Source organism: Arvicola amphibius, chromosome 4, assembly GCF_903992535.2.
Source record: "Arvicola amphibius chromosome 4, mArvAmp1.2, whole genome shotgun sequence".
Lineage (NCBI taxonomy): Eukaryota > Metazoa > Chordata > Mammalia > Rodentia > Cricetidae > Arvicola > Arvicola amphibius.
In genome coordinates, this window is record NC_052050.1 from 128,515,946 (window position 1) to 128,540,946 (window position 25,001).

The following is a 25,001-nucleotide window of genomic DNA, read 5'->3' on the forward strand; positions in this document are numbered from 1 at the left end:
AACAGTTCCTAGAGATGCTCCTGGAATGTTTCCCTCACATCTTTTTTTTTTTGTTTGCTTTTGTTTTTGTTTTTCAAGACAGGGTTTCTCTGCAGCTTTTTTAGAGCCTGTCCTGGACCTAGCTCTTGTAGACCAGGCTGGCCTCGAACTCACAGAGATCCACCTGCCTCTGCCTCCCGAGTGCTGGGATTAAAGGCGTGCGCCACCACCGCCCGGCTTTTCCCTCACATCTTATTGGTGATGTTCCCATTCCAAACAAACTTCTGGTGAGGCATCCAGGATTTCTGACTGGCTTAGGACAGTCTCAGGAAGGAGACCGAGGCATTAAAACAATGGACACTTCACCTCACCTGGGAGTGTCTTGTGGCTAGTGTTATACCTCTGGTCACTCACTCAGCACTTAAATCACCTGCCGTTCCTGGTTTTATCCTCATGTGGCATACGTGTGTGAACCTCACAGTAGGCCTTCCTCTCGTTTTTAATGCATTTAGTTCAGCTGGATGGATTGCAGACCCAGTTTTCCTTCTGTCTAGTCAGTTTTATTTGCACTCTTCATTTCTGCCTAGTAAACCTTTACTAAGGGGAGGAGAGGGGAGGTCTAGCTTTCAGCCTTTGTGATTGACTTGATACAGATGTCATTTGTGTAGGTTTGGCATGGGAGAGGTAAGACTGTAAAAGCTTTGGTCCTGAATGGTTTGACATACCTGTGGATGTGGATGTGCTCTACTTGAAATCATGTGTGCAGATGTGCAATTTGAGAGTGAGATGAGGGTTGAACAAGTGCATTTGTTGGGAAAGGGGTTGGTAGTGGTTGTGTAGAAGGGAGCTGGACGAGCAAAGGAGGAACAGTCTACGGAAGAGTGAGAGGAATGGGCAGAAACTCGGGAGAGGAAAACTAAGAGTGAACAGCCAGGCGCATCAATTGCAGACATCCAGGAAGGGTGGCCTCTGTACTCCGCAACTTGGTGGATGTTGTAGGCATCCAATAGATGCCAGTATTTGTATGGGGCTTTAGTAAAGAGGTGAAGGTAGCCTCGGAGGCAGAAATGGCCTTCAGGTTGAAGAGTGGGGCTTGGGAAGTATAGAGATTGTGGGGCACACAGTCTAGAAGCTGGCTGAGGAGGGAGGGAGGAAAGGCAGCCTTGCAGGAGAGTGTTGTCGTGCATGATGGGAATTTGTAGCCACTTAAAAAATGTTTTTAGGTTTATTTACCTTATGTGTTTGGGTGCTTTGCCTACATGTATGTCTGGGTACCCATGTATGTCTGTTACTCTCTGAGCTCAGAAGAGGGTATTGGATCCCCCGGAACTGAAGTTACGGACCGTGGTGAGCGGGCCATCTGGGCATTTGGGTGCTGGGAATTGAACTGTGGTCCTCTGTAAGAACAAGTGCTCTTCACTGCTGAGCCAGCACGCTAGCCTCTGCTGTCACTGTTAGAGGAGGAACAGACGCGTATGTCTGAGTTAAAGATTCAGAGTGCAGAGGAAGGGGATGAAAATCTCGGACATACAGTCTGCTTGGTAGAGCAGCACCAGGGAGACATGCGTGGAAGGAATCAGGCTTGGGACTAGTGGGGGTGAGGGATGGGGGTGAAATGGGAGCACCAAGGAGATACTTCGGGTATCTTGGTAAGTGGGAGGCAAAACTAATTGTTGAAGGTGAGGAAGATGACATTTTGTATAAGGTACTTAAAAAAAGGTAATTTTAAAAAGAAGTGGTAGAAGATTTGGAAGTGGATGAAATAACAGCAAAAACATTTATTGAGTGCTTCCTGTCTACTAAGCATTATACGAAATACTCATCTACTCCTCTCAGTTATGAGACTTTCACTATTATTCCATTTGATGAATCAGAAAGCAGGTTTAAATGGGTTAATGTCTTCCCAAACACAACCAAGTTGATGATGAATGGTGGGTGGCTCTAAGCTTTTCATGGTATGACAGATTAGACAAGAATATTTGGTAGTCACTTAGATATCATCTAAGCCAAAAGAGGTGCTAAGAGCAGGAAGAATCTGAGAACTCAAGAGAAAAGAATCAATAGGACTGTGGTTGTGCCCTGTTATCAGAGCCTTCTGAGTGACAATGGGAAGGGGTGACTGAGTGGAGGGGGCTTGACACAAGAATTGCTGTGTTGAGGGGAGAGGAGAGCGGGTCCTGGGCAGGCCGGCGGTTTTCTTTGGGTACCCAAAAGGTCATGCCCTAACCTGGTTTAACCTCTTAAAGATCATTGGCTGACAGAGGTTCCCCATCACCATTGGAATAGAGAAGGTCAGGACACTGTGAGGTGTGATCTGGCCCAGTGTTCATATGGTTCATCTTATTTCTCTTGTGGTTGAATGGATTGCTTCTCAAAATTCTCTGGTAAAATGTCAGGAAGGTGGCCGAGGAGATGGGGTGGTGAGTAAGGTGCTGGCCATCAAGCCTGGGGACATGAGTTTGCTCCTAAGAACCCACATGGTAGACAAAGAAAACCAACTCTTGTGGATTGTCCTCTGACCGCCACCCACCCACACCCACACACCCACACACACACACGCACACACACACACACACACACACACATGAATAAATGTGAAAAAATAAAGTATTATCGGGAAGATTGCATTGCATAGTGTGAGATCTAGGGAATGAAGAGGTTCAGGTTGGTCTAGGGGAGGTCTACTTTGCCTGAATCCATCTCTGGTTATACCCTGGCCATTCAGGGAATTTTCTTATAATCTGGAACAATTTTCAAGGTTAGATGCAATCAAAGTTAGGCTGGGGGAGTTATTTTTCTGCTTTACAGGAGTATAGTTCTGTAATTATGAAAGCATTTGAATTCTACAAGTTGGTGGCTTCACTGAGTTTCCTTATGTATCAATATCATACTTTGATCTGTTGCTCTCCCTTCCTTCCTCTCCAGCTCCTCCTTTTCTCCAATAGTCCCTCTTCTACTTTAAAGTCATTAAAACAAAATCTTTTTAATTTCCACATGTGAGGGAAATCATATAATACTTTTGATATCTGGCTAATTTAACATGATCTCCAATTCTGTCTATTTTCCTGAAAATGATATGATTTTATTCCATTGTGTATATGTCACATTTTCCTTATCCATTGTCTGCTGACAAATACCTAGGGTGGTCTATTGTGAATACAGAAAACATGGTGTGCAATCTCTACTTTGTATGCTCTCCTCATTGCTCTCAGATAAACACCCAGGAGTGCTATAGTAGGTCTCTTTTTAGTGTTTGAGGAATTTCCATACTGATTTCTTATAGGCAGGGTTTTCTGTCTTGCCAGCCCACTCCCAAAAAATCATACAGAAACTTATTATTAGTTATAAATGGTCAGCTGATGTGGGATTCTCCTGTGTATGCTATAAATATGTTTTATTACCATTGGTTAACAAAGAAACTGCTTTGGCCTATAACATAGCCAGGCTGGAAGAGATACAGATAAACAGAGATGAGAGAGAGAGAGAGAGAGAGAGAGAGAGAGAGAGAGAGAGAGAGAGAGAGGGGCAGAGGCAAAGAGAAACCATGTAGCTGCAGAAGGAGACAGATGCCAGACCCTTACCAGTAAGCCAAAGCCTTGTGCCAATACACAGATTAATAGAAATGGGTTAATTTAAGATGTAAGAGTTAGTTGATAGAAGCCTGAGCTAATAGGCCAAACAGTGTTGTAATTAATAATAGTTTCTGTGTGATTATTTGGGCTGGGTGGCCAGGAAACAAACAAGCTGTTTACACTCAGCTGATAGCTTAGGCTTGTTACTAATTAGCTCTTTCAACTTACATTAACCCATATTTCTTATCTACGCTCTACCACATTGGTGGTGCTTTTTTTCAGCACTGTGACTACCCCTTCCTTCCTAACATTCTCTCAGTCTCTAGTTCACCCACCTAACCTCTTTCTGCCTAGCTATTGGCCAGTTGGCTCTTTATTAAACCAATGAGAGTAAAATATCTTCACGGTGTATAAAAGGATTATTCTACAGAAATTTCTGAAGTGGTTGGGCTGAGTATATGCTTAGTTTGTGTATACACTTAGGGGTCTTAATTTGTGGGGTCTCTTTTAGCCATGTTAAAGGTTCAGGAATGATTGATTCAGCTTCCCTATATGGTGTGAAACATTATAGATGTTTTATGTAGGCACTGTATTCATTCAAAACTAACTCATTAATTGAGCTGATATCTCTTGCTTTTTTTTTTTTTCAAGACAGGTTTTCTCTGTGTAGCTCCCACTGTCCTGAAAGTCCATAAACCAGACTGGCCTTGATCCTCCTGCCTCCAGAGTGCTGGAATTAAGGTGCCAGTAATAACTGTCTGGTTTATCTGATGACATTCTTAGCCTTTGGATTGGTGGCCTCCTGTGTTCTCCTGAGTCAATAGATTGTGAAAGGTTTGTTTATCTATCCTCACAAGACGTTCCCGAACAGAGGTGGGCAAGGAGTGGCTGTCTCAGAGGGCCAGAACTAACCCAAGATAAGGGAATTAGCCTCTGCACCTGCAGTGTCCCAGCCTCTCCACAGTACTGAAGTTCCAGGCAGACAGATTCAGTTTCGTTCGCAGCTTCTCTCCAGGAGTTCTTGCTCACATGGAAGCTTGTGCCCAACTGGGCAGCGTCTCCGTCCCATAGCTGAATCTTTCTGGGAGTCATCTCTCTGTTTGTATGGGATCCTTGTTTCGCTGTAAAATAAATTTCAGATTCTTTTCTGGACTATTTAGCAGTGTTTCTCAAAGTGGGATCCAGGGATCTCAGAAATTATTTAGAAATTATTGTTAAAAATACTATTCCAGCCAGATAGTGGTGGCACATGTCTTTAATTCCAGCACTCAGGAGGCAAAGGCAGGTGGATCTCTGTGAGTTTGAGTTCTAGCCTTGTCTACAGAGTGAGTTCCAGGACAGCCAGAGCTACACAAAAAAAATATCTGATTCAAAAACCAAGCCAAAAAGAAAAAAGAAACTTAGAGTTAGATGTGGTAGTTCATATCTGATTGCATGGGAGGTTCAATGTTTCAATGTCAGCCTGAGCTGTGGTGAGTTCCAGGCTAGCAGATACACAGAAGGGTCTATAAAACTGTCTTCAAAGAACTTTCCCAAATGTATTTGGAAAATTAAATGTTTTCAAGTTGAAGTTGTAGAGAGGGGCTTCCAGATGTCATTGTGGATGAAGGAAAAGGAATGTCACAGTCACCTTTGTGTTGACACGATGCCCATGTGGGTGCCTGCAGTGCTCTCTCTCTCTCTCTCTCTCTCTCTCTCTCTCTCTCTCTCTCTCTCTCTCCCTCCCTCCCCCCCACGAGCAATTTGTTTGCTGTTGTCTGTTTTTGAAACAGGGTTTCTTTGTGTAACAGCCCTGGCTGTCCTGGAACTTGATTTGTAGATCAGGCTGGCCTCAAACTCACAGAGATCCACCTGCCTCTGCCTCCCAAGTGCTGGGATTAAAGACATGTGCCACCACAACTGGCTTAGTGCAGGTTTCTTAGCCCTCTGTCTGGTCAAAGGCAGATCTGCTCCTGTGGAATATTTAGTCATTAAATTCCAGCACATAGATTTTAGATAGAAAGGGAAGAGAGAGTGTTATGGTTAGCTTTAGGCTGCCCTTAGGAAGGACTTAACACGCTCTGTGAGTAGATTCAGTTGAATTGTGCTTCCGGTTTTACCCTTAGTGTTTCATACACGTGTGTTATCAGGGCTGCTGTATGTAGAGCTCAGTTGATGTTTCAGAGGAGCTGTGAAAGAACAGGCTTCACCGAATCAAATAACCAGTGTAATTTTTCTAACCAGTTTTTATTTAAAATCCAGCCAGCCAATTAATAAAATAGTATTATGCTATTTTATGAAAAAAATGGAGTATTAAACCTTGGAAAACAAGCAGTTCTGTGTGATTCATCTAGTTGTTGGATTATATACAAGCTCTGAAACGGGTGACTAGGTTGGTTATCATTTAAGTTCAGTGTTGTCTCTTAGGAAATGAAATTATGTATGAATCTCAAATTCTTATGGAACGCTCTTAGAGACTCACTACAGGTTTGAGTAACTTCCTTCTGTGACTAAAGGGTGGGATGGAGAGTGAAGTGGAAGGGGGCTTCTAGAATAGGAAGAACATTGGGTTCTTGAGCACACTCCTGTAGTACAATGGCTTATTAGCTACTTGGTTATTAGTGTCCATCAAGAATAGATTAAGTCCCACGAGCACTGAAAATACAATTTGTTTGCTGTTGTCTGTCCAGTGTCCAACTAAGTGCCAAGCAGATAGAGTGAGTCCTCAGTGATTATTAGATGATTGAGCAAATTGATGGAAATGTGATTCACATTGTGGAAACCCGAGACTGGCTGGATTAGCTCCAATGACGCGAATGTCATATGATAGAACTAAGTAACAAACTTAGCACGTAAATCTTTTCAGGAATGCGAAATGCTCATGTCAGAGATTTTAGCTACATTTTCCGGAGTTAGTTTACTTTTTGATGCCTTTCTCCAGCTCCACTCTTCGCTCCATATCCGTCCATTTCTATCCATTTTATATTACTATTTGTCTGTGTGTAATTTTTGTTTGCAAACAGTGAACTTGAATTTGTCTCAATGTGTGTGTGTGTGTGTGTGTGTGTGTGTGTGTGTGTGTGTTTTAAAGCCCTTCAGATTGGTGTATAAGAAATAAAACATTACCACAACATTGAATTTTTTTGAATACATTGGAAAATATTCAACTGGGCAATGGTGGCACATGCTTTTAATCCCAGCACTTGGGAGGCAGACTCAGGTAGATCACTATGAGTTTGAGGCTAGCCTGGTCTACAGAGCAAGTAAATTCCTGGACAGTTAGGGCTACACAGAGAAATTCTGTCTTGAAAAACAAACAAACAAACAGACAAACAAACAAACAAAATTCTAAGTTTTATTAGCTTCCTTTAAAAATCTATCAGTATTAAGTAATGTAAAGAAATTTTGCTTTTGTGGTAATTATTATTTTCTTAGATTAGGCAAGCTCCAGGTTCAATGGGAGACCTTGCCCGCTAAAATCAAGTAAGAGCAATTGAAGAAGACTTGTAATGCTGGCCTCTACCTCTGTGCTGTCATATAGTATGTACATAGAAAGAGGACCAGTGCTGGTTTATACTCATGTGCCTTTTAGTTGCTGTTATACTTTGTGTGAGTTCTTCTTGTTGATGCTCATATTAATCCTAAGTCAGATACTGTTGTTATCTTTTACAAATAAGGAAACTGAGGTACAGAGAAGTAACTTGCCTATAAATATAGTCTCGAAATGTTGGGCACACTGACTACAAGGAAATAGACAAAAACACCTCTGGATGATGGGATTATGGCTCAGTTCACTTTTTTACATCTGTAATATATTGAAGGATGTGTCTCTACAACTTACGTAGCTGAAGATAACATTTGAAAAAGTTATAGCCTGTTTAAAATCTAGAAAAGTGTCAATATAAGAGATTCGTAGGTTTCATTTCAAAGATGAATTCTTGCAATTAAGATAGAAATTAAGCTTGTTTAAGAGGGGAATATGGTGTGCTGTTATTGTGCCGTTGTCCAGTGACTGTGCACAGGACACTCATTACCAGAAGGAAGATTTTCCCTTCCCCTTCAGATGGGTGTGTGTTGCATAGATTGGCCGCACATTCTAGTCTCCAACAAGCAAGTAGCCAGGACTACAAGATTGCAGTACTTTACCCAGTGTAGAAAAAAAGATTTTTCGTACCATTTATTTTTTATTTTGAGTGTGTATGTGTGTATGTGCATGTACACACAGATATTGGAAAAGGCTTCAGATTCTCTGGAGCTAATTTTAGACTTGGTTTTAGGCTACCTGACATGAATACTGGGCATTAAACTGTGGCCTCTACAAAAGCAGCAAGTCTTCTTAACCCCTGAGCCACCTCTGTAGCTCCCCTCCCCCACCCCAAATGGATTTTCAAAGATTGTCACCTGGACAAGGGCTACATATCTGTAATCCCAGCACCTGGAAGGCTGAGATGGAACGTCTTGAGTTCCAGGCCCACCCGGGCTGTAGAGCAAGACTCTTACACAAGGTTCTGTCACAGTGACTTAAGTTGTGAGAGGGCTGGCGTGATGAGAGATTATCCAGTGTATGTGCACGCGTGGAAATAGCACACAGTACGCCTAATATACACAGCTTTTATGTTCATATGTTACCAGTTAAAAAATAAATTTAGTGTCAGGTAGATTTCGAGTTAAAGGCCAGCTGGGGCTACACAGTGAGACCCTGTATCAAATAAACAAACAATAAATCTTAAAACTCCATAAAAGGGGAGGAGATTTATCAAATACCACCACTTTCTTTTTTGTTGTTGTTGTTTTTTGTTTTTGTATTTTTGAGACAAGGTTTCTCTGTAGTTTTTTTTTTTTTTTTTTTTTTTTTTTGGGTTTTTCGAGACAGGGTTTCTCTGTGGCTTTGGAGCCTGTCCTAGAACTAGCTCTTGTAGACCAGGCTGGTCTCAAACTCTGCCTCCCGAGTGCTGGGATTAAAGGCGTGCGCCACCACCGCCCGGCTCTCTGTAGTTTTGAAGCCTGTCCTGGAACTTGCTCTTGTAGACCAGGCTGGCCTCAAACTCACAGAAATCCACCTGCCTCTGCCTCCCAAGTGCTGGGATTAAAGGCGTGCGCCACCACTGCCCGGCACATACCACCACTTTCTATCAATACAAAATTCCCAAAAGAGAGAATCACTTAGCTTATGTTTTGACAGTTTTCTTTGATGCTAAGGAAAGCAAGTTCATACTGATACATATCAAAGCATGGACCAACTTAGCCAAACTGGCCTTTGTAAAAGCTGATGTGCCTACAGGCTTCAGTCATAGAAGTGTAAAGAAGCAGTAGACCGGCTTCAGGAAGTGTGTACTTTCCTCTCTGTAAAGAGTAGCCAGCCACAGAGCAAAAATAGCACAAGTGGTGGGTCCATGGCCTCATTCTGGTTGCCCAGCTTCCTGCTCCTTTTTGTTGCTCTCATTCCCATCCTTTGTGGTCCTTTTGAATCTGTCTGCTAGCAAGCCATGCAACCCAGTCAGGCTTCTTTCTTCTCCCTCTCTTCCTTTCCTTGAGACAGATCTCTCTGGCCAGTCTTGAACTCACCATGAAGACCAGGCTGGCCTTGAACTCAGAGATTCATCTGCTTCTGCCTCCAGAATTCTGTGATTAAAGGTATATGCCACTTTGCCTGGTTCCAGCCTGTTTTCTTGCAAGTTGGTAACATTCTGTGTTGTGTTAGCGCTCATAGCTGAACTGTGCAGTTGTGTGTGAGGCATACTGCCAGGAACTTGGTGTGGCGACAGTTATGAACATGATGTCCATGGGTTGAATCTGGTTCACAGTTTGGTGCAGTGTAAGCCAACAGTGTTTGGAGTAACAATGAATTAGATGGAGAGACCTAAAAATTAGTGATTTCCATTTATTGTTGAGACCAAACAAAACAAAACAAAAAATAATACCTCTAGCGCAATGACAAGCATAACCCCTTTCACTATTTATAGTAATTTCTTGGCCAATGCTGTGTTTTTCTGTTTTTGGAACCCCAGTACCAATTATATTTAAAGGGAAGGAACAATAAGACCCTTAAAAAGAGCCGAACAGAGGAAGTGTCTGGGTCCAGGCAGTGGCATTAGTGAGTGATAGCAGAGCCAGACCTAGCTGTGGAGCCGTGTCCCCTGCCCTGCTGTGCCGCACCAGCTCTGACATGGCTGCCCAGCGTGTACAGTGGGAACCCTTCCTATCTCTGCCAGTCTTCACCTAATGCCATGGCCTTTCAAGTTCCTTCCCAGGGAAGATACTCATGGTTTCTTCATTTCTTTGGTTTTGAATAAATTAATTTTTGAGGCCAAGACAGAATATGATCATTTTGAAAGAGGTAGAGTTTTGAGAATAACTGGTTTAAACGTGAGAAAGTTATGGAGTCCCTGAAGATTACCAGATGCTCAGGGCCCGTGGAGAGACAACCCGCGACACTGTGTGGGTAATGATGATGGCTGCCGGATTGTATTTATTTGTTTAAGGTATATTACCATTTCTGGAACTTCACAGAACATTATACCCATCACCCCTGACATTTGTATAACCTTTTCTTCCTTTCTCTCCCTTCTGCTCCCTTCTTTCCCCTTCCCCTCTGTTTGTGTGGGGCTTAATGTAGCTCAGGCTGACTTCAAACTAGGGATGTAGCCAAGGATGACCATTAAATTACAGTCCTTCCACGTACCAGGGTTATAGTCATGCGCCTCCATGTCCGGTTGTTTCCCTTTTAACATAAACTGTAATACATTGACAAGCGCCTGTGTGAGATGCTTGTTTACTAGAACAGTGCATGTAATGGGCAAGAGGCGAATTAGGTCATGATGGACCGGGCGTCCACCCAGAGGGCATTGCCACCTTACCAGTTTGTGCAGGCTGGATTTCAGACAGCTCCTGGCTGTCTAGTGACTAATGGTGTCAGAGTACCCAAGTTTCTCTGCGAGGTTTCTCTGGGAGTTTTATCTTTAGAGGGCATCTCTGGCTTTGGCCCACAGACAGTTTGGGTACACCATGGCTGTGGCCTGAGGAGCTGTTCTGGACTCGGGGAAGCGTTAATGCTGTGCTTTCTGTTCTTGATTCTGCAGATCTGCTAATGCATCCCAGAGAAAAGCTTTTAGGATTTGGCCTGACTTTGGAAAACATTCTTTTTCAAATGTGTAGTTATATACTGAGATCTCTAAAGTTTTCCTTTTAGAGAACTGTGTAATTAAAAATGACCTTGGTTAGTTTGATGTAGTTTTAAGTTTTTTTGTTTAAATTTTAATATGGAGATAGGTTTCATTTATTTTCATTAAATATTAAATGTATTTTTTAGTAATGGTGGTCTGGCTCACCAGAAGCTCTTATGAATGAATATTGTGATGTATGTACTAAAACAGTAAAACAGAAGCAGAGTGATCATACTCCATAGGGAGGGCCACGTCCAGACTGGATGCTAGAGTTTTTACCAGTATCCTTTGTGACCGCAGGGGTGCGTGTCTTTCTTTTATCTCTTTCCAAACCAGCACTGTAGGAAAGTGATTGTGGAGAAAGGTGTGTTGTCTAAGGAACAAGTGTGTGCCCACAGAACAGACATTAGCATTTGTCTTCAAGAACAGGTCTTTGGTAGGTCAGCCTGTGGAGTTGCTGCTTTTCAAATCTATAAAAGAAGGAAAGAGGGAAGCAGGGGATAGAGGCTAGCCTGGGCTATACAGTGAGACCCTGTTTCAAAACAAACCACCTCTTCCCAAATGTATTCTCAGGAGCCAAAACCAAAACAACAGAACCCCAAATATATACTTAATAATCAAAACCAAAACCAAGAGAACCCTAAGTGTATTCTCAGTAACCAAAACCAAAACTAAAACAGGAGAACCCCAAGCCTATCCTAATAACCAAAACCAAAATCAACAACAGAACTTCAAACACATGCTCAATAACCAAAACCAAAACCAAAACCCAAATAATAGAACCCCAAATATACTATAAATAACCAAAACCAAGAACAACAGAACCCCAAAAGTATTCTTAGTAACCAAGAACAGATCAGAACCCCATATATTCAGTAACCAAAATCAAAACAAGATAGCAGATCCACAGTGAGGGAGACATCCACCTAACCTCCTTCCACTTGGTTCTTTTATTTCTTACCTGTTGAAGGTTTCACTGCCTCCCCATAGTGCTATGTACAAGTTTGGAACCACATGGTGTCTCAGCCCAGGCTCCCCTCCCCCCAGCCCTTAAACATGTTTTCCCAATTACAGGTTCAGAACTTTTGGTGACCAGCTGTGGTCAGATGCAGAAAACCAAAGGCATGCATTTAGTTGAGATTTTCCTGAACTTGGTTCACAGAATGGAAACTGTTAAGGACTCGGGGAGAGAAACCATGGGCACTCTCGGAGGGGGAGGACTGTGTGAGCTGTGTGAGGGATTTCAATGAAGTGCTTAGCTTTTCTCTTTTAATTTTAACTACTTTAAAATTTTTATTATTTTATTTTGTATATATGAGTGTTTTGTCTGCATGTATGGCTGTGCACCACGTGCATGCCTGGGGCCCACTGAGGATAGCAGAGGGTGTTGGAGCTCCTGAAACTGCAGTTACAGATGGTGATGAGCTGCCATGTGGCGGGCGCCGGAATCCAACCTGGGGCCTCTGCAAGAGCTGCCAGTGCTCTTGAGCCGGGAGACGTCTCTCCAGTCCTTGGTTTTCCTTCTACCATCTGACCACTGTTGGTCACTGAACGTTTTGTACTCGTATTTGAGAAATTATAAAATTTTGAAAATTAGAATGAATCTTAACCTTGTAATGTGATATAGCTACTAAAGACTAGAAAAGTTTGAAATGGTTGGAAGCGCATTTTACCTGTATCATATCAAATGTTTGTCTCTATGAGCATAATTTTTCTAATGCCTTGAGAATCTGCTAAATGCTGTGTGTTGAGTTCGTAGCATTAAGTCCTTTCATAGTATAACACATTCATGCATTTATAATTATTATTATATTACTTTCAAATATATGTATTAGAAAGTAAGAAATCTTAAGGCTGTGGATTTAGCTCTCCTTAGGGAATGAAGAGGATGATGACTCTTGGCTCCCCTCCCAAAGACAGCAGGAGACCTAGTCCAGCATAGGCATTCTCTACTCCTGATTGACGCTCTAATTCTCTGCAGCTGTGTTTGCTGGATGACGGGTGACGATCATGTCACCAGTTAGACCTCCTTAGGAGTAGAGTTGCTGGATTCAAAGACAATCCATTCAAAATTTTAATGTTGTTAATACAGTTTCCTTTTCCAAAGCATGGAGAAATAGATGCTCTCCCAACAATGTATGAAAACAAACATTTTATCATAGATTAGCCAAAAGGGGTATTCTGAGTTTTGCAGTCTGAGGTATATGATTGCTTCATTGTGTATTTTCCTAATGAAAGGATCATATGTGTGTTTGGGGGAATGGGGTGTAAATATGTGTATATAAATTGGTAGTCCTCTGTTACTTATGTTTAGATATTCTAGACCAGTGGTTCTCAACCTATAGGCAGCATATCAGATATCCTGTATATCAGTTATTTACATTATGATTCATAACAGTACCAAACTTACAGTTTTGAAGTATTGACGAAATAATTTTATTGTTGGGGTTTACCACAACATGAGGAACTGTACCAAGGGTTGCAGTGTTGGGAAGGTTGTAAACACTGTCCTAGAACATTACCTGTATTTTGTTTATACTGTCTTTTGTCAAACAGTAGTTTTCTATTTTAAATTCATGCTTTGTTTTCTTTTTGTCTTCCTGTATAACTTTTGGATTTTGTGCCTTATTGTAGAGGCCTTTTCTATCTCGTGATTATAAACATCTTATTCCAAATTTTCTAATTAGTTTTTTAGTTTAAGGAAACATTTAACTCCCCAGTCAGTTTGCAGTTATAAATAAAGTATGACTATCAACTCCCCTACCTGTGAATACAAAACTATCCCAGTATCATTTATTGAATCGTGTTCTGGCTAGTTTTTATATCAGCTGACACAGGCTAGAGTCATCTGGGAAAAGGGAGCCTTTACTGAGAAAATACCTCCATCACATTGTCTGTAAGCAAGTCTGTAGGAAATTTCTTGATTAATGATTGATTTGGTAGGGTCCAGCCCACTGTGGGTGGTGCCACCTTGAGCGTGTGGCCCTGGGTTATATAAGAAAGCAGGGTGAAGAGCAAGCCAGTTAGCAGTGCTCCATGGCCTCTGCATCAGTTTCTGTCTCCAGGTTCCTGCCTTGAGCTTCTGTCCTCACTTCCTCAGTGATAGAGAATGACCTGAGAGCCGGGCGGTGGTGGCGCACGCCTTTAATCCCAGCACTCGGGAGGCAGAGGCAGGCGGATCTCTGTGAGTTCGAGGCCAGCCTGGTCTACAAGAGCTAGTTCCAGGACAGGCTCTAAAAAAGCTGCAGAGAAACCCTGTCTCAAAAAAACAAAACAAAACAAAACAAAAAAAAATGACCTGAGAGTTGCCAGAGGAAATAACCCTTTCCTCCCCAAGCTGACTGTGGTCCTGGTGTTTATCACACCAATAGAAACCCTGATAGGACAAATAGTGTTATCTTTTCCCTCATTGACTTAAAATTTTTGTTATGTTTTTAATTTTCATAAATTATCTGGTTTTGTATTTTCCTTTTATTTCCCATATTATAATATTTAATTCTCCTTTTTCTAAACATTTCTTAGTTAACATTGAACATTTGTTTACTTTTCCAGAGTAAGACCATGACCTCCAAATCTTCATCTTGGTTTTATCTTTATATGTAGTTGATTCGTTCAGTGATCTCTTTTCTTCTCCTCCTTCTCATTTCAGAGCCCTGCTTGTGGAAACCCACAGGAGACAGCTCAGGGCAGAAGAGTGGTCATTTCTCACAGTATTGACCGAGCTCTGAAAGATGGTGAGGACGGACTGGGCTCACGGGATTACTAGATAAGTGATCGCTCGCTGTTCTCAAAGGGTATTTGCTATCTCCGGTTTATCTATCCTTCCTACAGCACTAGGAATTTTCATGAGTTTGTGTTTGAAGATTGCGTGCCTCTGTGTTTTGGATAAATGGAAGTGGTTTGAACATTTATAGAGTAGAAATTTCCAGACTTCTTGAAGCTAACCAGCCCAGGAGAGATTTATTTATCTACAACATGGAGTGCAGACCTGCTCTCTATCCCCTAAAATAGGTTTCAGGAAACATTTCATTGTAGATATTGCTGGAGGATGTGTGGTAGCGGAGAATGGACTCTCTGCACTTGTGACCACATCACTTCAAGCAGATGAGTGATAGCCTCACAGAAGAGGGGAGGGCTGAGGAGCAATGGCAAGGTACACTATGGTTATATCCCTGGAAGCAGGAGTGAGCAAGCCTCTAAATATCAATGTTTAAGGATGCAGCACATTTTGAAGATCAAATTAAGGTTTTAAAAGATTATTAAGGGTAGCCAGGCAGTGGTGGTGCACGCCTTTAATTCCAGCACTCGGAGGCAAAGGCAGGCAGATCTCTGGGAGTTCAAGGCCAGCCTGGTCTACAAGAGTTCCAGGACAGGCTCCAAAGCTACAGAAAAATCATGTCTTGAAAAACCAGGAAAAAAAAAAGAAAAAAAAAAAGAAAAAAGATTATTAAGGTAAGATTTCTAAACATATTGATTTCAGTTATTATACAGGGAAGAAGTCTGAATTTTTCCACTAACTTCATGCTATTAGGTAGCTAAGAGGGGACAGAATAAATAATGCACACATAAGTATTTTTTCTTGATATAGTTCACAAAAATCACTGTGTTTAAATTTGAAGACGAGGATTACAAAAGCAGAGAAATAGTATGAAATTTTGACTATTAGAATTTTATAGATTATAATTTAAGTTTAGTAATGTTTCTATTAATGATTAATATAAACTACTTTTATAAATTTTTCTGGATATAAAATTTGACTTTTCTTACTCAAAACCTCATGGTTTTGCTGGGCATGGTGGGGCATGCTTTTAATCCTAGCGTTTGAGAGGCAGCAGCAGGCAGGTCTACATAGTAAGATTCTGTCTCAAAACAAAGGGACAGAATAGTCTTAAAAAGAATTTTATTTTTAAATATGTGTGTGCATGTCTCGTGTGTAAGTGCAGATGCACATGTGCCGTGCCATGCCATGCACGTGGAGGCCAGAACACAACTTTTGGGAGTCAATTATTTCTTTCTACCATGGCTCCTGGAGATTGGATTCAGGTTGTCTGGCATGCACAGCCAGTGATTTTAATCATCAATCACCAGTCCATTTTGATGATCCTGCACCGATTTAAAAAAAATTTACTTTGGCTCTCAGGAGGCAGAGGCAGGCGGATCTCTGTGAGTTCGAGACCAGCCTGGTTTACAAGAGCTAGCTCCAGGACAGGCTCTAAAGCTGCAGAGAAACCCTGTCTCGAAAAACCAAAAAAAAAAAAAATTTACTTTGATTTTATGTGCTTGCATGTGAAGGGCCACATGTTTGTATGTGGACCACATGTGTGTCTGGTGCCCAGAGAGACCAGAAGAGGACATAGGAGCTCCTGGGGCTGGAGTTACAGCTGTTGTGAGCCACCTTGTGTGGGGGCTGGGTGCTGAACCTGAACTTGGGCTCTTTGTAGGGCAGCATGTACTTTTCAACGCTGAGCTGTCTCTCCAGCTCCTGCACCAATATTTGCACGTGCTGCAGATACATAAACATGCAAACTCTCATACATACAGTGTAAAATAAATAAAGCTTTAAAAATGCTAAAAATCCTTAATTTAATGGCTTTGTTAGCACATACCTTTAATACCAGCACTTGGGAGGCAGGGGCAGGCTGATGTCTCTGAGTTTGAGCCCCAGCCAGGTCTACAGAGTGAGTTCCAGGACATCTAGGGCTGATACATAAAGAAAATCTGTCTTGAAAACCAAAGGAAAAACAAAAACAAAAAAACTTTAATTCTATAAACTGTGTTTTAACTGTTTCCTTTTGAAAGATGGTTAATATTTTATTGTATTTATGTGCCATGTTTTATTTGTTCATCTTTTAATGGACGCTTGAATTACTTCTATTTGGAGCTGTTGTGAATACCAAAAATATGATGCCTTTCAAATTTTGGAAAACATAAACATGTAGAAGTATGACTTTTATTTTTGCTTCATATATTCAAGTTACAAATGTAGCTGTGAGATTTACCATAAGGATATTAATGGAAGACCTACCTATGGTTAAAAACCTTTATGGCTGAATGCAAATTTCTGCCAACATTGATTTTTATAAATTCCTAACCAAATTCTATCATCACAGGAGTATTTTAGAGTTGTATTAAATAGCATATGCAGTGTAGATGAGGAATGTCATAGGACATAGCATAGATGATACATCTTTCATGTCATGTGGTGGTGAATGAGAATAGCCCCCATAGGCTCATATATTTCGATGCTTAGTAAATAGAAAGTGGAACTGTCTGAGGAAGATGGATTAGGAGGTGTGGTCTTGTGGGAGGAAGTGTGTCACTGGTGATGGGTTTTGAGGTTTCAAAAGCTCATGCCAAGCCCAGAATCTCCCCCTCTCAACCTGCGGCTGAGGATGTAGCTCTCAGCTATTGCTCCAGTGCCAAGCATACCATCATGTTCCCCACCATGATGAGAATGGGCTAAGCCTCTGAAACTGTAAGCCAGACCTCAGCCAAATGTTTTCTCTTAAATAGTTGCTGTGATCTTGGTGTCTCTCCACAGCAGTAGAGCAGGGCCTAGGTCATCACACTGAGCATTGTAAAGTTATTTCCTTTTAAAATTGTACTTAGCTCTCTGCTATAACTTGAAATTAATTTTTAAATATTTGTGTGCTTGTGATGTGGGGCTATCTGTCATGGCATGGATAGGAGGCCAGAGGACAACTCTGGGAGTGTCTTCTCTCCTTCCTCCTTGTTGAGGCAGACGCTTGTTTCTTACTTTGTATGTGGGGTTAGCTAACTTGGCGAGTTTCTTACTAATTTTTCTGTCTCCTCTCCATTTTGGTGCACAAGTATTGGGATTACAGATGTGTATCACAGCACTGTGCTGGTTACTTGCATCCCAGGGATCAAACTCGGATTGTCAGGCTTGCATGGCAAGCAGTTTTAGCCACCGAGCCATCTACCTGACCCAGAAACTGAATTTTAATGAAAGGGGAAAACGCTTCTGTTTTCCATATGCTCAGGCTGCAGGTTTATTAGTGTAAATGTTGATGGTATGAAAACTTAGTTTAATAAGAAGTCAAGAGACCAAACAAGCAGTGCTTTGGCCAGGGGCTCATCCTGCCCTTATTATTTGGCTTTGTCCTTTGGAGGTCAGTTAGGTTTTGGTCATCCTTGTACACTAGATCACTATCCTTGTTTAAGGATAACGAGAAGGCACCATCTTGGCGAGGCTGCCTATTGGGCAGTTGTTACTGAGTTTCTCTTTGTGCTGACTTGAGCAGAACCTAGGGAGGATTCTCATGCTGTTGTCCTGTTGTGCTGTCTAGAGAGAGTTTACAGAGTGGCACCTGAGACTTAAGGAAGCCAGATGAGCAGCAGACAAGAGCACTGTTTTGTTTCTCTGTCTGCTGACTTGTCTAGCTTGTCTTCTGCGTATGCACGTGGGGACTACAGTGTGAGGAGGACAGGAGGGACGGTGCCGCCTCCTTGAGAGGGTTACTTTACTATTGTAACCTCAGTTTCCCAGCAAGATGCTCTGTTTCTGTGTAGGCACCATTGTGGCATGAATTCTAATTGTTCTTAATAAAAAACCTGGAGTCAGATATTAGGGGATGAAAGCTAAAGAATCAGGGAAGAGTGTGGCAAGCCACTAGAGCAACCTTTTACCTCTACCAGTGCTCAGACCAAAGGAGCGATCCTGTCCTCAGACTGTGACTGTCTCCACCAAGCCATGGACTGCACTGAGCTCCTGTCTCCTCCTGTCATATATTCCTCTCTCCACCCAGCCATATCATTCCTGTCTCCACCTCCCTAGTTCTGGGATTAAAGACATGTGATCCCAAGTGCTGGGATCTCCTTTGTGTGAGCTCTGTTTCTCTTTCAGACAGATTCAATCTTGTGTAGCCCAGGGTGGCCCTGAGCTAACAGAGATTCCTCTCTCTCTGTCTCCTGAGTCCTGGGTGTGTGCCACCACTGCCTGGCCTCTAGTGGCTTAGGTCTGCACTGTGATCTTTAGGCAAGCTTTATTTGTTAAAACGCAAACAGAGTATCACCACATACCATGTTTGATTTGTTTGTCGCAAATAAATGTGAGTTGTCTCTGCTTTCTTAATGGACTTGCTCTGTTTGGGGTGAGGAACAGCTACTCTGCAAAAGCTAGGAAGCAACAGCCATCTGATCAAACATCTGGTTGCTAGCATAAAAATGGCTGGTTATCTTAAGAGCTCATCTGTTGGATGTCTTTTCTTCCACCCTTGCTGAGATGGCTGTTGATTCCAGCTTGCATAGCAGTCTATAAAATTCTGTTTAATGAATGGTTAAAGTTGCAGTAGCATCTTGTCTGGGTGTCTGCCTTTGGAAGGTAATTGTTCTTAGTTAGTACAATTGAAGCCATTTGAATCACCTTAAAATTAACCTAAACTTGGGCATATGTAAATGTTAACAAAATTCTTGATGTTCTATATGTAGGCTTTTATTAGTCTGTGTGTAGGTGTGTCTTGCCTGTCTGTTGAGACAGGGTGTCATTTTATAGCTCTCACTGGCCTGGAACTTGCAATGTAGACCAGGTTGTCCTCTGACTTTCAGAGATCTATCTAGTTCTGCCTTTCAAGGGCTGGGATGAAAGGTGTGAACCACCCTACCAGGCTATGAGTGGAGTCTGGAAAGTAAAAACTGAAAGGAAAGCGCTGAGAAATCAGAAGTGATTTCAGAAACATCAGACAGCTTGGTGTTCTTCAACTTGAACTGTATTATGTGGCTAAGTTTTCCTCCCATGGCACTTGGCGGTGTTGTCACCTATGCCACACATCAGTTTATTGTTCAGAATCCTCTTTTCTTGAAGAATCACATTAGCTTTACAGCTTGGCTAACCACAAGACCCATGATGTGGCTGTTGATCTCCAAACACTTGAATAGTTCATTTGTGATTGCTGTAACTATAAAATATGTACCAGATTTCAAAGCTTAGTTTGAAAAAAATAATGAAAATATTTCATTTTAAATAGTGACTACTTAATACATGAGTACATTATATGAAATGAAATATGTTACTCATTTTGCCTGTTTCTTTTTAGTCTATTAATATGGCTAGCAGGAAATGTAAAAACACATGGACAGATTTTCATGTTTCTATCAGATGCATCAGCCTGGAGCTAGAGATAGACTGGAAATCCCCCATTGATGGTAACGGGCGTGTGTGCTGATCTGTATGAGGCTGGTGTGGAGGACTGTTCTTGTATTAGTTTTGGGGTAGTATTAGGGACAGAATACTGGATATATTCTGAAATTGAATGTAAAGAATCACAGCCCTGTACCATGTTTTAAGCACTAATGGGTAAGGAACCCTAAGGATTGTAGTTAGGTTGAGTATAAGCAGCTTCTACCTGTAGTTGTGGAGACAGAGTGTCTTAGGGTAGAGTAAACGTGGCAATAGTACCTTTTATTTACTCAGGTGGGTTTTGGGGTCTTCCTGGAGAAGCCATGACCTGGGCCCAAGTGATGATTGAGAGGATTTTCTGTATTCTGTGTTTTTAAGTAGGTTAGCATCAATATCAACTATTTAAGAGTTAGAGTGTGTAGGACTCAGACATTCTGGTTAGAGGAGGATCTTTTAAAGAATGTCCTTCCCCCTGTTCTGTTTTCTACTCTCATTCTGTTCTGAACAGTGAACTGCCTTGACGTTTACAACTTGACCTCGCTTTGCTTATCCCACAGTGTTCGACTACAGCTACAGAGACTACATTCTCTCCTGGTACGGGAGCCTCAGCAGAGATGAAGGACAGCTCTACCATCTGCTCTTAGAAGACTTTTGGGAAATTGCCAAGCAGATTCGCCACAGGCTGAGTCACGTGGATGTGGTTAAGGTTGTCTGTAATGATGTTGTGAAGGCTTTGCTTGCTCACTTCTGTGACCTGAAAGCTGCTAATGCCAGGTAAGTGTGTAATTCCCGCAAGCCCACCCCTTCTCACTAAAACAGCACTCTTCTGTGTGTGTGTGTGTGGGGGGGGTGAAACAAGGCAATGCCTAGAAATAGTCTGTCTGAAGTAGACTGAACTAGGAAAAAAAAATCATTCTTAGTGAGGTAACCCAGAACCACGAGCCTTCATCCAGTAACTGATGGAAGCAGATGCAGAGATCCGCAGCCAAGCACTGGGTCGAGCTCCTTGAGTCTTGTGGAAGAGGGGGAGGAAGGATTATAAGAGCCGGGGAGAGAGAGGAGCAAGATCATGATGGCGAAACCTACAGAGACAGCTCTCCTGAGCTAGTAGAAGCTCATGGACTCTGGACTGAGAGGTGGGGAGCCTGCATGGGACTTAACTAGCTCCCTCTGAATGTGGGTGACAGTTGTGTGGCTTGGTCTGTTTGTGGGACCCCTGGCAATGGGACCAGGATTTACCCCTAGTGCATGAACTGGCATTTTGGAACCCATTCCCAATGATGGAATACCTTGCTCAGACTTGATGCAATGGGAGGGATTTGGTCCTGCCTCAGCCTGATAAACCAGGCTTAGTTGACTCTCCATGGGAGGCCTTACCTCTCTGAGGAGTGGATGAGGGGAGACAGGGAAGGGGAGGGAGGGGGAACTGTGCTTGGTTGTAAAATGAATTAAAAGAAAGAAAGTAAATAAATATATATATTTGTATTTAAGAAGAAGAATTAAAAAAAAATTTAGTGTGCAAAGTTGCCAACCCACCATTTCAGCTTTAGTGTGGATCAGGGGAGGACAGAGGCTTCTGAATCTCCACAGTAACTCAGTGAGGAGGTCGGACTACCCAAGTGTGAGATCAGAAGTTTCATTTTAAGTTGCTGAGTCTGTAGTACTTTGCTACAGTGGCAACAGCAAATTAACATGTCCCACTTTTTGTATTTATTTCTCTGTGTTCTCTACTAAACTCCTATTTGGTAGGGCAAATCCAAGTCTTGGGCTCACTGCTACACTTTTGTTAATGGTACCCCTCCTCCCATAGCCACGATTTCTATTCTTTTCCTTTTGGATATAAAATTTTTAGTGCGTTTTCTTTAAAAAACAAAACAAAACAAAAAACTAGTCCGCCTGCTTGAGCTGGAATGCAGGCATTTTGAAGGGGAATAGTCACAAGTACTTGCAGAGTAGATTTCTTGGTAACTTCGTAGTAGAAAATCGCCTTCTAGACACACGTGGTTTTGGTGAGTGGTTCACACAATGAGCTGATGATAGGCTAGCAAGCACGGTAATGAGCTTCCATTGCAGCGTGCAGGGCTTAGGACTGGATGTAACCACTGATGCCTTCCTTCCCCAGCAGCCTGCACAGCACCTCCAAACACTATGAAAGCTAGCCATCAGGGAACGTGTCCTAGTGGCAGTAGCCCTCTGGAGTGCCTCTGAACTCCCTGATGGATGGCTCAAAGGGAGCTGTCTTGTGCCTGGCATTGAGATTTCCATTTAATAACCTGTATCTTCTGGCATCAGCACTGTCTACTCATGCAGGGTATTTCAGCTCCAACTCCCCTTTAAATATTATATATATATATATATATATATATATATATATATATATATACACACATATATTTTTTTTCTTACTTGGGTTGAAAAGTCCTACGACTTTTACATATAGCTTTTCCATGTACCCTTGACTTTAAAGAAAGCTACCTGCCAATACCTTATTTCCCTATTCCCCTACCCGGTTCTGTATCTGAAACCTTCTACCCCCAGTGTCCTCTTCTCTACTTTTTTTAAAATCACGTTTTCCTTTTCTGTTCATTAGTTGGACAACTTGGTTGATTCCATTTCTTAGCTATTGTGACTTGAGAGGCAGTGGACATGGATGAGCAATGTAACTATTTTGAATAGTGCTGCAATAAGCAGAGGCGTGCAAGTGTTCCTTATATGTTGACGTGTAGTCATTTGAGTGTAGCCAAGGATGGTGTATGGTTGGTTCCTATGGTCGATCTAATTTTAGGGTCTTTTTGAAAAAGAAGATTGTGTGTGTGTATGAGTGTGTGTGTGTGTGCGCGCACGCACGCATGCAGGGAAGACTCTTTGCTCCCACCTCTTGAGGCCAGGTCTCTTATTTGATTTGGGGTAGTGTGCATATGAGTTCCAGACGATTCTCCTGTCCCCACCTCCTGTCTTGCCATAGAAGAGGCTGGGATGATAGTCATATACCCTCGTATCTGGCTTTGTACATGGCTTTCTGGGGTTGAATTTAGGTCTTGTGAGGCAAGCCATCTCCTGGGTCGTGATTTTTGTGTTTTTGAGGAACTCTGCTACTGACTTCTCAGGGACTAGACCAGTTCACAGTCCCAGCATCGCTCTGTGTTCCCTGATGAGCGTGCCCTTGCTAGCGAGCATTTGCTATTTCTGAGTTTCCTAGTGACTGCCGTTCTGACTCGCTTGTGTAGTTTTGATTTTTATCCTTCTAATAGCCAGTGATGTTCTGAAACTGATTGTTAGAGGAGCTAAATGTTAGTGCTTGTAGGCTCTAATTAGAGAACTTGCTTCATTTTGAAAAAGCTTGTACATAGGTTTGTTAAGACCCTGTGTTGTGCTAAAAAGCTCCATGTATGCATATTTGCTGGGAACTTGGTTTTTGAAAGACTTCAGCAGGGTTATTTTCTGTGCTAAGAACTGATGTAGGTGTCCCCTTTGTGTGCTGTGACTACCACTAATGAACAAAGAAACTGCTTTGGACAGAACGTAGTTAGGCAGGGAAAGGTAGGCTGGATGCTGGGAGAAAGAAGGGCAGAGTCAGAGAGACGCCATGGAGCCGTCACCAGAGTCAGACTTGCCGAAACTTTACCCATAAGCCACTGCTACAGGGCAATACACAAATTATTAGAAAATGGGGTAAATTAACATGTAAGAGTTAGCCAATAAGAAGTTAGAGCTAGGGGCTGGAGAGATGGCTCAGAGGTTAAGAGCATTGCCTGCTCTTCCAAAGGTCCTGAGTTCAATTCCCAGCAACCACATGGTGGCTCACAACCATCTGTAAAGGGGTCTGGTGCCCTCTTCTGGCCTGCAGGCATACACACAGACAGAATATTGTTTATATAATAAAATAAATAAATATTAAAAAAAAGAAGTTAGAGCTAGAGCCGGGCGGTGGTGGCGCACGCCTTTAATCCCAGCACTCAGGAGGCAGAGGCAGGCGGATCTCTGAGTTCGAGGCCAGCCTGGTCTACAAGAGCTAGTTCCAGGACAGGCTCTAGAAACTACAGGGAAACCCTGTCTCGAAAAACAAAAACAAAAACAAAAAAAGAAGTTAGAGCTAGTGGGTTAAGCAATGATTTAAATAATACAGTTTCGGTGTGATTATTTAGGGTCTAAGCTATCCAGGATTGCTGGGAACCAATAAACAACCTCCCACTACATTTGGCGCACCAACGTGTTGAACTAAATCCATGTAAAACCTAAAATAGCTGTTAAGCCCCTGTATTGTGCCAAAAAACTCTGTGTATGCATATTTGCTGGGAACTTGGATTTTGGAAGATTTCAGCAGGGTTATTTTCTGTGCTAGGAACAAAGTATTTTTCTAGGCTTGTTGGTAGGATCTTAAATTTGTATTATACTCCCAAGTAAGTTCAAGGATGATGAATTACAGCACATATGACTTACACATAAAGTGTAAACTCTGCCTGTTGGGATATGTGGTTGTTCCGAGTAGCACTGGGATGATGCCCAGTTCCTTTTTTTTTGGGTTTGTTGAGACAGGGTAAGATTCTTATGCTCACTTTCAGGAAGTCAGCATCGGTTTTCTCAGAAGCAGCAGGTAGCTCACGTTCTCCTCTCAGAAGCGCTGCAGTGTGAGTTTATCACATGACAGCCCCTGTTCTGGCTTGTGATGCTGTCCTGGCAGTGGACCTGGTTGCTAAGAGTGGCAGCTCTCCATCCTCACGTAGTTTCTTCCTACGAACTTCTCTTCCCAGGTCTGCCAGCCTCAGGCTGACGAGGCGGGAATCCAGAGCCATTACATTCCCACTGCTTTCCTGCTTGCTGCCCCAGCGTTTTGCAAGATGTTCCTCTGTGATGCATAGTGAGAAGTCCATTTCAGCTGTGACTCACTTCCATAAATTGATACCCTTATTACCTGTGATAACTGATGTTTTTTTCTTTAACATTTTATTTAAATGTCATTTGAGACTATGTCAGTTTTACTGTCTTATTACTTGGGCACAACCTGTAGCCTGAAAAATGTTACCATAGGACAGTGATCACAGAATTTCTTCCCTGAGGATAGCCCCACAGTCGTAAGAGCTACCGAACTTGAAAGTGCTGTTGTTTGTGTGGTTTATATCTAGTGATACACTCTAGTCCCCCTGCCTCGGCAGGTGACAGCTGATCACA

The 25,001-nt window shown here is 42.3% G+C and overlaps 1 protein-coding gene across 2 annotated transcripts in view; it reads left to right on the forward strand.

The window, feature by feature from the left end:
- Snx25 (sorting nexin 25) overlaps nucleotides 1–25,001 on the forward strand; it is a 100,821-nt gene that overhangs the window by 12,386 nt on the left and 63,434 nt on the right. For both annotated transcript variants that reach the window (XM_038328028.2, XM_038328029.2), the window contains exons 2-3: nucleotides 14,343–14,427; nucleotides 20,390–20,606. In XM_038328028.2, the coding sequence (XP_038183956.1) occupies nucleotides 14,343–14,427; nucleotides 20,390–20,606 (302 nt within the window). The remainder of the gene's footprint in view (nucleotides 1–14,342; nucleotides 14,428–20,389; nucleotides 20,607–25,001) is intronic.